The sequence below is a fragment of the Zosterops lateralis genome (genome assembly GCF_965231275.1).
Source record: "Zosterops lateralis genome assembly, chromosome: 2".
NCBI lineage: Eukaryota > Metazoa > Chordata > Aves > Passeriformes > Zosteropidae > Zosterops > Zosterops lateralis.
The window spans coordinates 39,137,073-39,152,049 of NC_139763.1; the positions used below are offsets into that span (position 1 = coordinate 39,137,073).

Sequence of the window (14,977 nt, forward strand, 5' to 3'; positions counted from 1 at the left end):
ATATATTTTAATGAAAAAATGCTATATTGAAAAAGAGCATGTCAGATTATTCTACTCGGTGAAGTGGCATCCATGGTTGTTACTGTACTAGCCACTGATGACATGGTTTAAAGATTCCTTTCTTATACTGGGCTTTTATCCACAGCCCTTATTCCTAAATATAATCCTAAACCAGATATATTATTTTTCCTCAATTCTTTACTGCTTCTCAAAATTCTCACCATGAAAATAAGTTAGAAAATTCAGAACAGTAAAAAATTCTATTACAGAATTACCTCACTCTTAGAGTATCACCTACATCTCAGAAACAGGCATCTTCCAACACACCTTGCTTCTACCCAAACAGATTAACAGATTAACACTTATGCAGAAACAAAGTACTTTATGAACCATTTTGTTGCGGTGTGCATTTTGGGTTCCAAAGCTCTGTATGTTTTGTTATTCATTTTATAATGGTTTGTTCTTACACCCTCATCCCCAAACCTCCTGTGGTCTTTCCCTGGTGATGGATCTTGTCAATCACACTGCCCCCTGCCCTAAAGCCTGAAAGGTTCTAGTGAGGCTTCAGGGTGATTCAGCAAGTTATCAAGTTCCCCACTCTCCTTTCCTTTCATAGATGGCCCTGCCAATTGTTTCCTGTTCTTGGTCACTCCTCCTCTTCCCTGGGATTGGTTCTAGGTATCCCCTTGCCTGGGAGACACCCCTGGTATTTAATCTCTAACCTGAAGCCCAGAGCTCACTCTTCAGGTGGGTCTCTGGGTGGAATAAACCTAGCTGCTAGCCATGTGAGAGTCCTTCTTCCATGCCATTTACCACGTTTCAGTTTGAGGTTCAGACCCAGCAAACCTAAAAGGTACAAGGCTGTACGCTTCATATGCAGACCAGTGAGAGAGCTAGCTTGTAAAGCAGCTCAGGACACCAGCATACCATTTTTTTTACTGCTGAGTTATACGCACTGCAAGTAAGCGTTCACTGAAGAAATGTTCTTCCCTTAGCTCCTCTGTCCCTACTTGATGTCTCCCAAAAATACAACAATATAAGGTTAAAACAACAGCAAGAAGGGCTGTAGGTGAGTCACAAGTAAGTAACTTTCTCTATGGACAAAAACTGAAGTGTTGAGCTCTTGAATCAATTTCTGATTTCAAAAAACCCCCAGAAAAATTAATATTTAAATTTTGGAAGCCTTCCTAAAAAGACAGCTTCCAGAGGATCCTGCTTCAATTAAGAGAGAAAGGTTCAAACAGAGCCTGAATCAGAGAAGCTGTTTAAAATCAGTGATCTTAACTATTGATACACAAATCTAAAAGGAGCGGGATGCAAATATTTATTTCTTTTTTTTCTTAGACTTCAACAGACAACAGTGGAGTGCAGAGTGCCAGTCCCACATATAAGAGTATTCCAAATTGTATAACAAATACTGTTATGCCAGCTCATTCAGCCTTAAAGTAATAGCATAGCAAGAGTGCTTCTCTGTTTGAAGCACACAGATGTAGAAAGGAGCTCGATCTCAAAGTTGATGAGATGAAAGCTAGAGATGTGACACGACTTGAATTTGTGTTCTGTTCTTGTTACACCAGCTAATAATGCTACTTGCTGCCAGCCTGTTGACTATAGTGCTTTAATTAAGACCTCCTTCAGAATGCAGGGGTCATGCAAAATGAATGAAAACAGCATGCCAAATTCAGAGATGATGTACATTAGAGTAATTTACACTTCAATTAAACAGCACAATTTGCATAATAAGGGGCTGCAGTAAAGAGCTAGTAGCAGGGGTAGTAACCTAGATTTTACCTTAGGATTGATTACACTTTTCTGCTCTGACCTCATCCTGTCATGTAGAAAGTATAGTGAATTATTCAAATAGCAATTTCTACTATCATCTCCCCTTACTAAGTCAACAAGCCATAGGCTTTAGAAGCAACACTTTTCTATAAGCATCTACCAGGTATAGGAAATCTTTTTATTTATCAGTTTTGGCAATATCATACTAGAGGGAAACCCCAAGTCTTTAACTAATAACTGCACTTAGAACAAAAGAACCAGAACTGTAAGGTTATGAAACTATACTCAGTGAGGTTCTAGTGGAAACAGAACAAAACTAGTTCTCATGATGTGACACATGCCACCAGCAGCCCTTCTACCCTTTTGAGGCATCATACTCAACTATAGGGACTTAACTGTTGTACAGATGAAAAGATCAAGAGGATTACCACATTACAGTTTTTATGGATTTTAAAATCTTTAACATATACTGAATGATATCATGCAAAGGTTTATATGAAGCTATAGTAGTTAATGATGCAACCCAAAATTATTTACAAACTGAATATTTTATGTCATATTTTCCATCAGTCATGCAAGACTTTGCAAAGGTCAGAAGACAGTTGCATAGTTGCACCTGGTTTTAGGCAGCTATTTAGCACATTATTTTTATCTAGGTTCCATCCACTCTTGTCACTACACAGATTCGATTATTTCATGTGTGTTTCTCTTTCCTTCTGTGCATGTTCTCCATGTTGAACCAACTGGACTCTACAGCAGTTGATACAACAGCTTGTATGCAATGAGATGTTTCAGAGCAGCATAAACTGTATTTCATAAAACAGGACACACAGGATGCTCCAGAAAAGGATTAAGTCTTTGCAGCAAGCATTGACCAATGGCTCTGCTCTTTGGAGTCATACTGACCTTTGCTTTCAGACTTCAGGAGATGGTATCTTGCCAGACTGACAATAGCATTACAGAACACAAGGGATTGATTCACTGTCTTAGTTCACCACAAGGAATCTTTAAGAATGCACTGAACACTGTTGCTCTTCCATTAAGTCAATCAAAATCTAATAATTTTAAATAGAGAAGAAATTGCAAAGTTACTGCTGTCAGTAGACTTTCAAAATGCCACACAATCTTTGAACTAATGGTTCAGTATTTTGAAAATGGGGTTTAGGGGCCTTTTCAAAGACAGCAGAAATCTTTTTAAGTACAGAATGAAAAAATCTCTTCACTTAGCCAGTTCTAGACCATGAGTGGAAAGAGGAATTTCACCAATAAAGAAATAGTTTCATTTTCTCCATGTGGCACATGAACAAAAACAATTATAGAAAATACATTTAAATACTAAAAGATAGTATCAATAAGAAGATTTCTCATTTATATGGCTTTGGAAATCTGCCATGAAATGGCTGCATTCACCAAGAGTAAAAGGAGGAAAACAAGATTATTTTTAAAAACCTCTCTCATCTATTATTCTCAAAACCTACTCTTTTTATTTTCAATTCTTTTCCTGAAAGCTTTTTTATTAAAACTATTTTTAAATCTGCTTTGTACCTGAAGGGGAAACTCAAGTAAGTGATGTGTATTTTAAAGAGAAAAAGGTTTTGTCTTCTGCCTTAATCCTGACAACAATATAGTATCTCTTTATTTCAAACCATAATGATTTTTGGTAGTTTTTTTTCTTTTATCTCTGACACTGGTCTTGCTGTACAGTGTGTTCTTAAATGTAACAGATTTTTACTGTGAAAAAAATGAAAGTATTACATCTACAGTTAAAAGTCATGCTGCAAATTAAAAAAAAAAAAAAAAAGCAACAGTCTTGGGAATAAAAGTGTAGAAGGAATTCTTCACTTTACATGAATGAAGATGCCTAGAATGACTCCTCATCCTGAAAAGACTTTTGTAGGGAAAGTAATTTTTGGAAAACACTTAATGTATTTTTATTCCCAAAATTTTCTTGTGATCTTCTCTCACCTTATATATAGCAGGAGCTACTGATATATATATATGTCTGGTATAAACAGCCTGATTGATGTAACTGAGAGAGTTTATTATTGCTCTGCCTTTACAACACCATTTCAGCATGTAGACATTTTCCTTTACTACTCAGCATGTCAATATGAAGCATTCCCTCTCCTTCACCTACTGGAGCAGCTAAGAAATATAAGACCATGGTGTAATATTTTTTGGCAGCCTCTCTGCTCTCTCCACATGCTGAGCAGCACCCATGAAACAGCTTGTTATTCCTGTGACTAGGGAAAATCAAGAAGAGAATTACAGTCTGAAAACAAAGTTTACCGCTTCATCTATCCTCAGAAGAGCAAAATACAGAGTGAGGAATTAAAATTTATAGCATTTTATAGATAGTGATTTTCTAGCTGTGTTCTTCATAACCTCTTTTTAATTCTCTAAGATTTTTAATACAACTTTTATACACCCCTGATACATCTAAGGTTACAAAAAACCACTTTCTTTCATTGTTTTTTTTTTCCCTTGATGAGATTACATGACCGATAGTTAAGGGAATCCAGGATTCTCAAAATCTGGGTGGGATGTGCCAATTCTCTTAGTTCTCATTGTTACAAAAAAAAAAAAAAAAAATCTAAATCTAAAAACAAAAGGTACAGATGAACAGAAAACATTTTTTAAGGAAACACAATACATTGCTAAATCATAAAGCCATGCACCTGCATATCTGAGCATTCTGCTGTGTATCCTATTCCATACATGAACTGCCTTACCAAAAGATCCCACTAAATAAGGACATTGAGCACTCAACTTCTTCAGTACAATGGGTTACTGACCTGGGCAAGGATAATTGTCCTTGTTACCACCATTTTCCAATGGAAAAGAACATTTCCTTTTCAGACTTTCCTCATTACACATTCTTCTCTAAGGACATCAGAAAAATTTGGGACATTTTTACAAGTCTATGGCCTTTCCCATTCCTGAGGACTTGAAAGAGATTGTGTTTGATTGGAAAACCTTATTTTGATTCATTTGCTTGCCTCATACTTCTGCCCGTGACAAGCAGTGGGATTTCCAAATGACACCAAATTTTACCATGCAAGTGCAATGATGTTTCATAGGAACTAATCCCTACTTTAGTGGTTCAGAAACTTTCTTACACTTTTTTTTTTTTAATCCAAAATGTCATGGAAGAAAGGGAAATCTAGGGAGGCCAGGGGAAAAAAAATATACTGTTGAGTATAACACAGATGAGTAGACTAAAATATCTTCCCAATGTCTTAAGGAAAATTGTTCACAGAACTAAAACAAGATACTGCTTTCCATTTTTAAATGGAAGTTTTCATGGAGCATTTTTTTTTCAAGCCTGGAATGCGGAAGCTCTTGCTCCTTCATTACAGCAGCTGTCTATTACACAATGTCCTAAATCCACATATGTGCCTTTTGCACTCCTTGAACACCTTAGTGATCTCTTCTTGTTTGGAAGTCAAAGTTCAGTGAAAGCCACTATCAATTAAGCCTTTTGTTCCCATAGATACTGCTTTTGAAAAGTTTGACCAACAGATCACTCAGTCAAATTATTTCACCTGAAAATTACCTATTTCACTGCTAGGATCTCAACAGGATAAGACTGCCAGCATCATTACATGTTTTTTCAGAAAGCCAAAAAGGTAGAATTATTGTCATTAATATAAAATCTTTACACTTACTGTTCTTTTTATACTTAATTTTAAAAATTCAATACTATATATTTATTCAAATTAAACTTGTTTTTATGATTTTCATTCTTCCTCTGCCATTTGACTCTCATAGAGGATAATGTAATTAAATCACAGAACTGACTCCAAGCTTTCAAGATACACAACTTTTACTGAACCAGGTGAAAGAAGAGACATTCAGCATCATTAAGGAAAGGGAAAAAATGATCCAGTACTAAAAAAATAAACAAGTGAATCAAAATTCAATGCTCTTTTCATTATCATTCTTGCAAGCATAAAAAGTAAAATGTAGTTAATTCTCTACAGGTGCCCATTTTCCAACTAACTTATAATAAAAAATTCTGTTGCAAAATTTTAGCAGGAAAAGAAGGATAATTAACTGGGAAACTGCAACTTAACTAAGAAAAGAGCAAGCAACTGTCTCTTAATATATAGTTCTTTTAAGATACTCCTAATGCTACATTTAGGAAGCAAATGAGCTGCTACACAATTACAGGGGGAAAATAGTACAATTATCACAGAGATAACTTGGGTGGACAGCCTACAATTTTTGCCTATGTTAAGATAGTAGTAGTGAAAGAATAAATCACTAATGAACTGACATTAAGGATCAAATGCAGTAATTCAAGAGAAGCTTTAGGCCTTTTCCAGAAAATACTTTGGGCAGAATTCAAAACAACTTCAATTACCAGTTCTAGAAATATTCTGTCTCATATTTACTTTTCGCTCTTCTTTCTGCAGAAAACCACATTTCACACAGTGACAGAGGAAAATTAGCAGGTCCTTTTCCTTCTGAGAAAAATTGCTTGCAATGTCTATTTTAAGTGTCTGTATGACTTAATATATATTTTCAGTCAAAGCTTCTGAGAAGGCTAAAGTGTCATAAAGAAATGCTTTGAAATGAAAAGCAAACTGTGGTAAAGCACAGCTGCATTTTATAGAAGTCAGTCCTGCACTTAATGGGCAGTTTCTTAGTCAGAGGAAACCCAAACAGTCCTTATCACAATGGTGCCACAACTTTTTACACAGGCTGAAAATCTCATGCTGCTTTTGTCCAAAAAGGCACAGAATAAATTCATATTTTTAATGTATCTTTTGTAAAGACTTAACTATTTCAATTTTCAAAGCACCCTTGAAAACATCCAAAATCAATGTTAAGACATGTCAAATAAAATGCAAAGTAGTAAAAACAGGTGACCTTTGTATTCCTCTCCTCCCTTCTCCTAACTCACAAATTATACAGATGTGATTCATGCACTGTAAGCCAAGAAGGTACACATTTTTCAGTACTAGTAATGCTGGACAGCTGTAAAAATTATTTTAATAGAAGTACATTTAAAGGGCATGAAAATTCTTCCAGAAATGTGCTTACCTCTTCCAGAGCAAGGTAAATTAGAATTTCCTTGGCATTTCTTAGTGCTTTCTTCAACCGACATTGGACACGAATGCGGATGTTCACACTTTTTCCCAGTCCACCCTTCTTTACAGTCACATCTTCCACAATTACACTGTCCATGACCTTTAAGATGAATACAATTCAAGATTAACCTCCATTCTAATGAGGTATAAAAACCCCTTAATTGGATGAACTTTATCAAAGCTGGGGCCTCATTCAGTAATGAGACAGAAAAATACAACCAATCCACTATATCTACTTTTGTTTCTGAGAATAGCACTGGTCTACCATTCCATTTGAGCCACATTCCCTTTTCTGATTTTTCCTTAAGGGATGTTTTGCCACTTAGCGCATAATCTAATGCAAAAGGGTGGAACAGAGATTAAAAATATACATTTCACCACTGTTTGGAAAAGTGGAATGTCATATGGCAATATTTAATTTATTTTTATGTTCTTTTTCTACCATGATTGCACCATATTCTCTAAGAAATATATCAACACCATTCTTTATCTACTTGCAATCAACATGATCCACTAGAGACAAGCAATGTCACATCAATTCCAAAGCTCAAGCCAGTGCCTTCTACTAAAAAGAGATATACAAATAATAAAATATTGAAATATTGGATATAATCAATTCTCATTCTAATATGACAGTTGGATGTGGTTTTTGCGATTTCACTGCTTGTCTGGGACTATTCCTTGCACATATATTTCCTCTATATAGATGCAAACATATGCAATTTTTCTGGAGCTTTTGTTGAGAGAAACTAAGAAAATAAAAGATAATTGTTCTTCTCCCTCTTTATGTTCTTTACAAAAGGCATTGAGATTCTGGCAATACAAACTGTTCCTGAGAAAAGCCTGAGAATCAGCAAAACAAGATTCCTTGCCACAAAATCAAATACCCATTTTCATGAGCTCAGACAGCAGGTTAGATCTCTCACAATTTTCACACAGTCATCATTCATTGGACACAGGACCAAAGTATTACTCCAATGTCCACTTCTCTATCCATGCTCTTCTTGAAAACCATAGTAACAGAGATTTTATATCTCTTTATAACCATACTTGCATTTTAGGATTTTGAAATTTACAAAACATTTTATTAGTTCACAAGGAGAAAATGGGAGGAAGCAAGCATTCTAGGAGTGATCAGATTACTTTCCAGAATACAAGTCTTATTAATTTCACAAAATACCTTTTCCTTACATTAGTTGTTTGTTTTCCTTGAAAAGCTTTACAGGCTTTTTCTTGTTTAAGGGGTGAGTTTAGATTAGATTATTAGGAAGAAATTCTTTACTGCGGGGATGGTGAGGCTTTGGAAGAAATTTTCTAGAGAAGCTGTGGATGCCCCACCCCTGGAAGTATTCAAGGGAAGCCTGGATGGGGATTTGAGCAACCCAGTCTAGTGGAAGGTGTCCCTGCCTATGGCAGTGGTTGGAACTAGATGATTTTAAGGCTCCTTCTAACACAAACCATTCTGTGATCCCATAATTCTTTCCTTTGTTTTCATGTGTACCTACTGACAGGTTGTGATTTGGATTTATGATTCCTGACCCAGATAGATACTTATGAGAGGATTATGTACTTTCATACAACAGTTTCTTTGCTAAAGCCACAGAAAAGGAACTAATGAAATGTGTAAACATACATTTTTTTTGTGAGAGTGTGTTTTGTTTCTATGTCAAGTCATGAAAGCTATTATCTCTTTAAATGAAGATAATCACTTTAATGTGGAGAAGACTTCTGAAAGACAGTGATTCAGTAACATTCTGAATAACACTTCAGGTGACAGAAGAAGGCATCCGGTTGTCAATATGATGTACTGTGAAATAACAGTCACCTCAAGCCATATGAAGCTTCTGGAGGGAGCTGCCCTTGTGTGATGTTAAATCCTCACATCAGGGCTGTCAATTCCTGTCATTTGTATTTTATTAAATAAACACAGAATTTCATTCAGTCATAGTAAAATGCTTTACATGAAATCCTTTAATTTCTCCATGCTACTCAGGACAAAGTGGTTTCCCATCTCTACCTATTAGGTAGACAGAACAAGACAAGAAAATTTTGCATCATCTCTATTGATTAAGGTTTTAAAGAGCTGGATTATTTTCTGTAATCTAACTAATCACTCTTGGATTCATCCCAAATCGATTTACAAATAATTACGAGAAACAATGAGGATATTTTGCAGACACACCTAATGCATGCGCACTTGCTCAATAAGTAAATTAATTCCATATAACCAATTAAAAAACCTGTCCTACTACAATTCCTCTATTAAATCTTGGATTTAATTACAGATTCTGCCTGACTACCAAAATAAACCATATTAAAACATATGCATCTTTTCTATTTCTGAAAAAAGACTAAACAGCAGGACTAGAAGACATTGTTCACACTGCTTCATGTGCAAATAGATTTTTTTTGTACAATCTATTTTAGGAATGTATACTTGGATGGCCAGCTAAGACTAAATTAGGCTTTTCTAAAACATAATAGAAAGGGAATGGGTAAAAAGAATTAGCACTAGAATTTTTGATGAGAGGATGGAAAATAAAACTATACTTCAACTTGAGTTTTAGGCACATCAAGCAAGCCAGATGAGTCCCTCTTTTTATATGTAAGCTTTTCTCATTTACAGTCATGTCTGAGTAATAAAGAACAATGTACCAGTCCTTAATCCAATGTCAAATGGCAATATCTTCCTCCACTCTCCTTTGCAATTGTCTGTGCTTTTTTATCCTCTGTTTTCTCACAACCATTACCATCCTGGGCAGCAGCAGCTGCAAAGGCAATAATGTCCAGGAAAGGGGCAGTTCAAGCATGACTTTTACAGTTTTACAGCATTAGTCGTAGATGCCACAGGTTTGCTTTAATCTAATTAGGTTTAAAACTCTTGTGTTCACCCTTAACTACAGAATGCATTTACCTTGTTGATTTGTAGCTTTGTATTCCTTAGTCGATGCTGATACTTTGATCAGCCCCTGAGTGCTAAAAACTATGACAGCAATACAGTGATGCATTCAAAAATTGACAACAAAGTCAATCTTCCTGCTGCTCTCATGACTGCACACAGTTCTACATCATTCCAGTTCATTCACTAAATAAACCTATATAATATCTGCAAGTGGTGGAATGGTAACTACTAAATTAAGTCACTGAACGTTTTCAGAAAAGCTTCTTAATTTCTTCTCCTCCATCATTTTATTACTTAGCCATTTCTCTAAATTTATTTTACAAAAAATCCTACAATAGTTGAGAAACTTTTCACTTTTTAAACAGGCAAAGAAAAGGCTGAGAATCTTACATATCATGCTGGTTTCAGCTTTCTTTCTCTATTACAGACAAGTCCTATGATCTTTCTATGGGACATCTCTCATTTTAGGAATAGGAGGAAAATATACCATGTCATTATTGTCTCTGATGTGACTACATTCTTCCTATTATTATTTAGGCCAGACCAGATTTCTATAGGATGCATTCAAGTTGACAAGGTCCAATCTGTAAAGTCTCTTTGAAATCATGTTCATTTGTTTTTGCAGAGTTCCTGTATGTACAAATTGCATGCTGTGTATTGAACAAAGTCCTTCTCTCCTGCCTAGTATTACCATTGTTATTAGTATCCATACAAAATTACATGCAAGGTCTCTCTCAGAATCCCAGCTTTTGTTAGCTACATTTTGTTGATACATGGAACATCTAAACTGCAAACAATACATGGATGGATGGATGTTTACTGTTTTGAATACAATTCTCTGAAGTACAAGTAGAAGAAAAATGAAGATGGATGTGTCTAAGATGTACAGTCCAGACTACACAGCTACCACTGGGCCACACATTCGTATTTTTCAAGTACTGATGCCCAACTTGTTCTCATGCCAATTTGTATTCTCAGGGGACTGTTTTACATTGACTCATTTATTTACTCTTCCTTGAATTTTTTTTTCTTGATTATCATCTCCCTGTCATATAAAATGAAATAACAAACACAATCTGATCTAACGAGCTTTCGAATTCCAATTTCCTCAAGAAAGGACATATCTATATTTTAAATTTTCAACCATTATCCAATTCATGTTAGGTTACACTGAACACAAGAGTATAGGAAGGGAGATAGGCACCTAAAATAATCTAATATTCCCAGGATTTTGTTAAATGGCATGGAAAAAAATACAGAATGATGTATTTTAATTTAAAAAGCCCCCTTCAAGCCCCTTCCTGCCCCCCAAGCTTGGTATTTTTTAAGATGAGAAAATGAGAACTGGAGCACTAGAGAAGAGGAAGATCAGACCAGTTGGAAGGGTTTTTATCTAACTACACATAAATCCCCTTTTATACAGAAATCTTACCTGAACAGAAGTCATCAGAATATCTATCATACACTGCTTTGCAGTTTCTTTCATCACACTCACAAGTATCCCCATGAATATCTCCCCAGTCACCAGTTGGGTCCACATCATGGCATGTACATTCCCCACATACACATGTGCCTAAAAATGGGAAAAAAAGATACAGAAAAAAAAACAAAAGACACAGAGATAGATTAACAGATTAACTGTGTAATTTATAGTAAGAGCATTTTGATTACAGGAATTTAGACTTGTGACTTTCCAGCTCTCACAGAAATGCAGTTTCAAAGCTGCAAGTGACAATCATGAGCGTGTGCTCATCTTCTATGATTTGAAACCTTCTATGATTATTTAGTAGCAATACTTTATACAAACAAATTGGCTTCCTGTTCATGTTTCTTTCTGCTGTTGAGCCTTGCTAGGAGTCAACAAAAAAAATGTAGCTCACAGAACAATTGTACATCTTTGACATCAATAGTAATTTGCCCTGTCAGTAATGACAATAAAAATCAATTCTGTTTAAATTACTTGGGCTTGGGCACAGGGGATAATTAATGGTTGTTAAAGCATAAACATTTAAACTAGAAGAGAATCCAAACTAACACAGCTGAAAATGTCTAGGAGGTCATTCTTTACCTAAGAAGAACAGCAGCACAGATCTACATGAAAGGCTATTTCTCCACTTTTCCCAAGTCAATATTCAGGGCCACATCCTGTTGCTTACATTAAGAAGAAATGTGAAAATTATAGAAAAAGGATTTTTCTGTCATTTCTGTGTACTTTACTAATATGCAGAGGGTATACATTCTACTTATTTAGGAAAATCTGATCAAAAACCCCCAACCGAACAAGAAAAGGTATTTTCCTTATTCAGAAATGCAAATGTGCTTCAGGGCAACACAGTCACTACTTTTTGGAGATGCTAACAGGCTCGTAGAGGCAGCCTGACCTTGCTGATGCATGCAGTTCATTTCTTGTAGAGTGGCCTCGCCTTCTGCTACTCTGCCAACATCTTTGTCATTTTATTTAGGTTACTCTAAACAATATAATGCATTTGAGGACAACAGGACAGGATGACTAAATAGTGCACATGGATATGGGCACATTTTCTAATAAAAGGAGAAGATCTACACAATCCAGCATGCGTAACATGAACAGGAAGAGCTACAGCCCTGTATAAAAACCCTGAGACAGCCCTCAAGAAATTTGTGCCTAATTTTTTATACTTTTTCACAATCGAGTGACATTACTGAAGAAGAAAAAAAAAATCCAACCAACCAACCAACAAACAAACAAAAAGAGGAAATGCCTCTGGAGAGTGATTAATCCTCCCAGAAACAACTTCAAAGCTAATTTAGATCAGCTGTCCTGGATGTCAGAATGTAGAACATAATCTCACCAAAGTTTAAAAATCTAAATTTTCACATGTGGTCTAAACTGCTTGGCCAGACAGTGCAGGGGAAAAGATAAGAACAATTTATCCATCTTAGCACTGAAGGAGAGTGGACAGCAAGGTTAGCCTTGATATTTGATTTCTAGAAGTCTCAAGATTGACAAGATGAACTGTACTTATATCACAAGATGCATAAATACAGAAAATTGAGTAAGTGGGACTAAATGGAGCAGAAATACTTTGTTGGAAAGCAACTTCATGTTGTCAGAAGCCTAAAAAATTCTTATGAAGACAAAATCACAAATACATGAAAGGCTAAAGGCATGGAAGTATCACACAAATGCATCTTTGTATTGGAGGTTGCGGCTACTCAGAATATCAGCTATGTTATTCACACAATTTTGCCTGTTGCAATGCCAGTTTAAAGAAATAATCACACATTAAAATTTCAAATTTGATTAAAAGCTTGCTTTGACGAGAAATTCTTTGCCAAGAAATTACTTTCTCAGTGCAAAGAAAGCATCTGATATGAAGACATTTTGACATCTATTATTTCCAGAACTACACGAAAATTTTATGCTGAAGTCCCAAGACTAAATGAGCCCACATGACCTCTGCATTTGAGCCAAACTTTCAATTTCCTCCTCATTACGAGAAGAGAGTTTTCTAAATGCTCTCAGGATGATAAGATGTTCACAATACAGCAGGGTTTGTCAGTAGAGATGTTTTTAAGAGAGGTATCTATCTGACTCTTGCTGATGTACTACTGTAATTAATCTGAACTACTGCCAAAAAAAACCCCTATTTTTTTAACTCCTTGTTCAATGCAGCCAAACACAGCAGCTAGTGAAAAGCAACCTTATTTTATGGTTTTTTTTTCTTTTATTTTTCCCCAAATGGCAAAATTAGACAGAAGTATAAGGTAAAATTCAAATTCCAAAACTGTGTGCAGATAAAACCTCATGTAGTTAGAGAAACTGTGTGAAGTCTACCTTTCCATCTCTATACATCCCACAGCATTGTTACTGAACAATTCACACATGTTTCTTTGGTTGTAGTAGAAATTAAATGCTCCATGTTTTCATTTTCCCCATTTCATTGTGGGTACTAAGTCTTCTTTATGAGTGAATTGACACATAGTTCTGTGACCTTACAGCACCAATCCATTCAAAGTCAAAAATCTGGTAACATTTTATTTTGCAAGGTAGGTCTCTTACCAAAACAGATAGGTACTAAATAACAAATTACCCTGCTCAGTCTTACTACAAAAATAAAGAATGGGAACAACTTGAGTTTGCTTAATCAAGAAGTGGATGTGGATTTGTGTAAGTTTATACCTAAATACAAGAATCTTCCCACTTGCAAGTGTATATCCAGAGATGAAATAGGTGAGAACAAGGATAAATTCTCAGCAAACACAATCTATGTCCTACTGTAGAAAATGCATAGAGTAAAATAAAAGACGTCTATATAAATATGTGTAGAAGGTCCATGCAAATGACACACCTCTGTTGCTGCAGATTTTGCCATCTGGAGATGTGCATCTTTTCTTGATCTCCCAGGGGGTGATGTCACACTGGAATTCACATTTATCTCCATGCCAACCAGCCTCACAGTAACAGTTTCCACAGTAACACTTTCCATGGCCTTAAGCCAAAACAAATTTTGTACAGTGAAAAAGAGGGAAGTTTTTAAAAGGCATTATAATTTAACTGTTTTGATCTTTTCTTTTAAAAACTTTTACTGCTAGATTCAGAATAGAAACAATTTACAGACCGTGTATGAATACATAAAATCAGACAAAGAATATCTGAACTATACTTTTTCCCTCTATTTTGTAACTGGTATTCCTTTAATCACAGACTAAATCTAATCAATAAACACTAACTAGCATCATAATTTTTATATTTCTACACTTTCTATTTTTACTTTACAGGTAAAATTTGAAGACTGCAATATTATTAAAATTTAAGCACAGCTTTACACATCAAGGTAGGACACATACTTGACATGTCTGAGAACACATTGCATGTTCTTGACTCCTCAGACAGTTGCAGTAAAGACATCTTGATTTATTACACACCAACTATGTTGTATATGGCTTCCCTTCTTCTTCCCCTCTGTCATGGAGATTTTAGAACATGGCTAAACCAGTTCATTAAAGAGAATTCTTTTCAAAATTAATCTTTCAGATGTTCATTTAACAAAACATACATATTCCAAAAGAGATGGTTGCACCATCCAAGTGTGGGTGAAACCAGCTCCAGAACATTTGCTAAGGTTTGTGAGCCGTGTGCTTCATGCCACAAAGCTTTTAAATTAAGTAGTTGCAATTCCTACTAATCTTAGAGCCAAAAGTTAATTCTTTAATA

The 14,977-nt window shown here is 35.4% G+C and overlaps 1 protein-coding gene across 2 annotated transcripts in view; it reads right to left on the reverse strand.

Annotated features, from left to right (window-relative positions):
• Positions 1-14,977, reverse strand: part of ITGBL1 (integrin subunit beta like 1) — a 131,166-nt gene that overhangs the window by 54,059 nt on the left and 62,130 nt on the right. For both annotated transcript variants that reach the window (XR_014589292.1, XM_083854653.1), the window contains 3 exons: positions 14,112-14,252; positions 11,213-11,353; positions 6,832-6,978 (listed from right to left, as the gene is read on the reverse strand). Coding sequence is in view for 1 of the 2 variants with exons in the window: in XM_083854653.1 (XP_083710779.1) it covers positions 6,832-6,978; positions 11,213-11,353; positions 14,112-14,252 (429 nt within the window). In the remaining variant the exon portion in view is untranslated. The remainder of the gene's footprint in view (positions 1-6,831; positions 6,979-11,212; positions 11,354-14,111; positions 14,253-14,977) is intronic.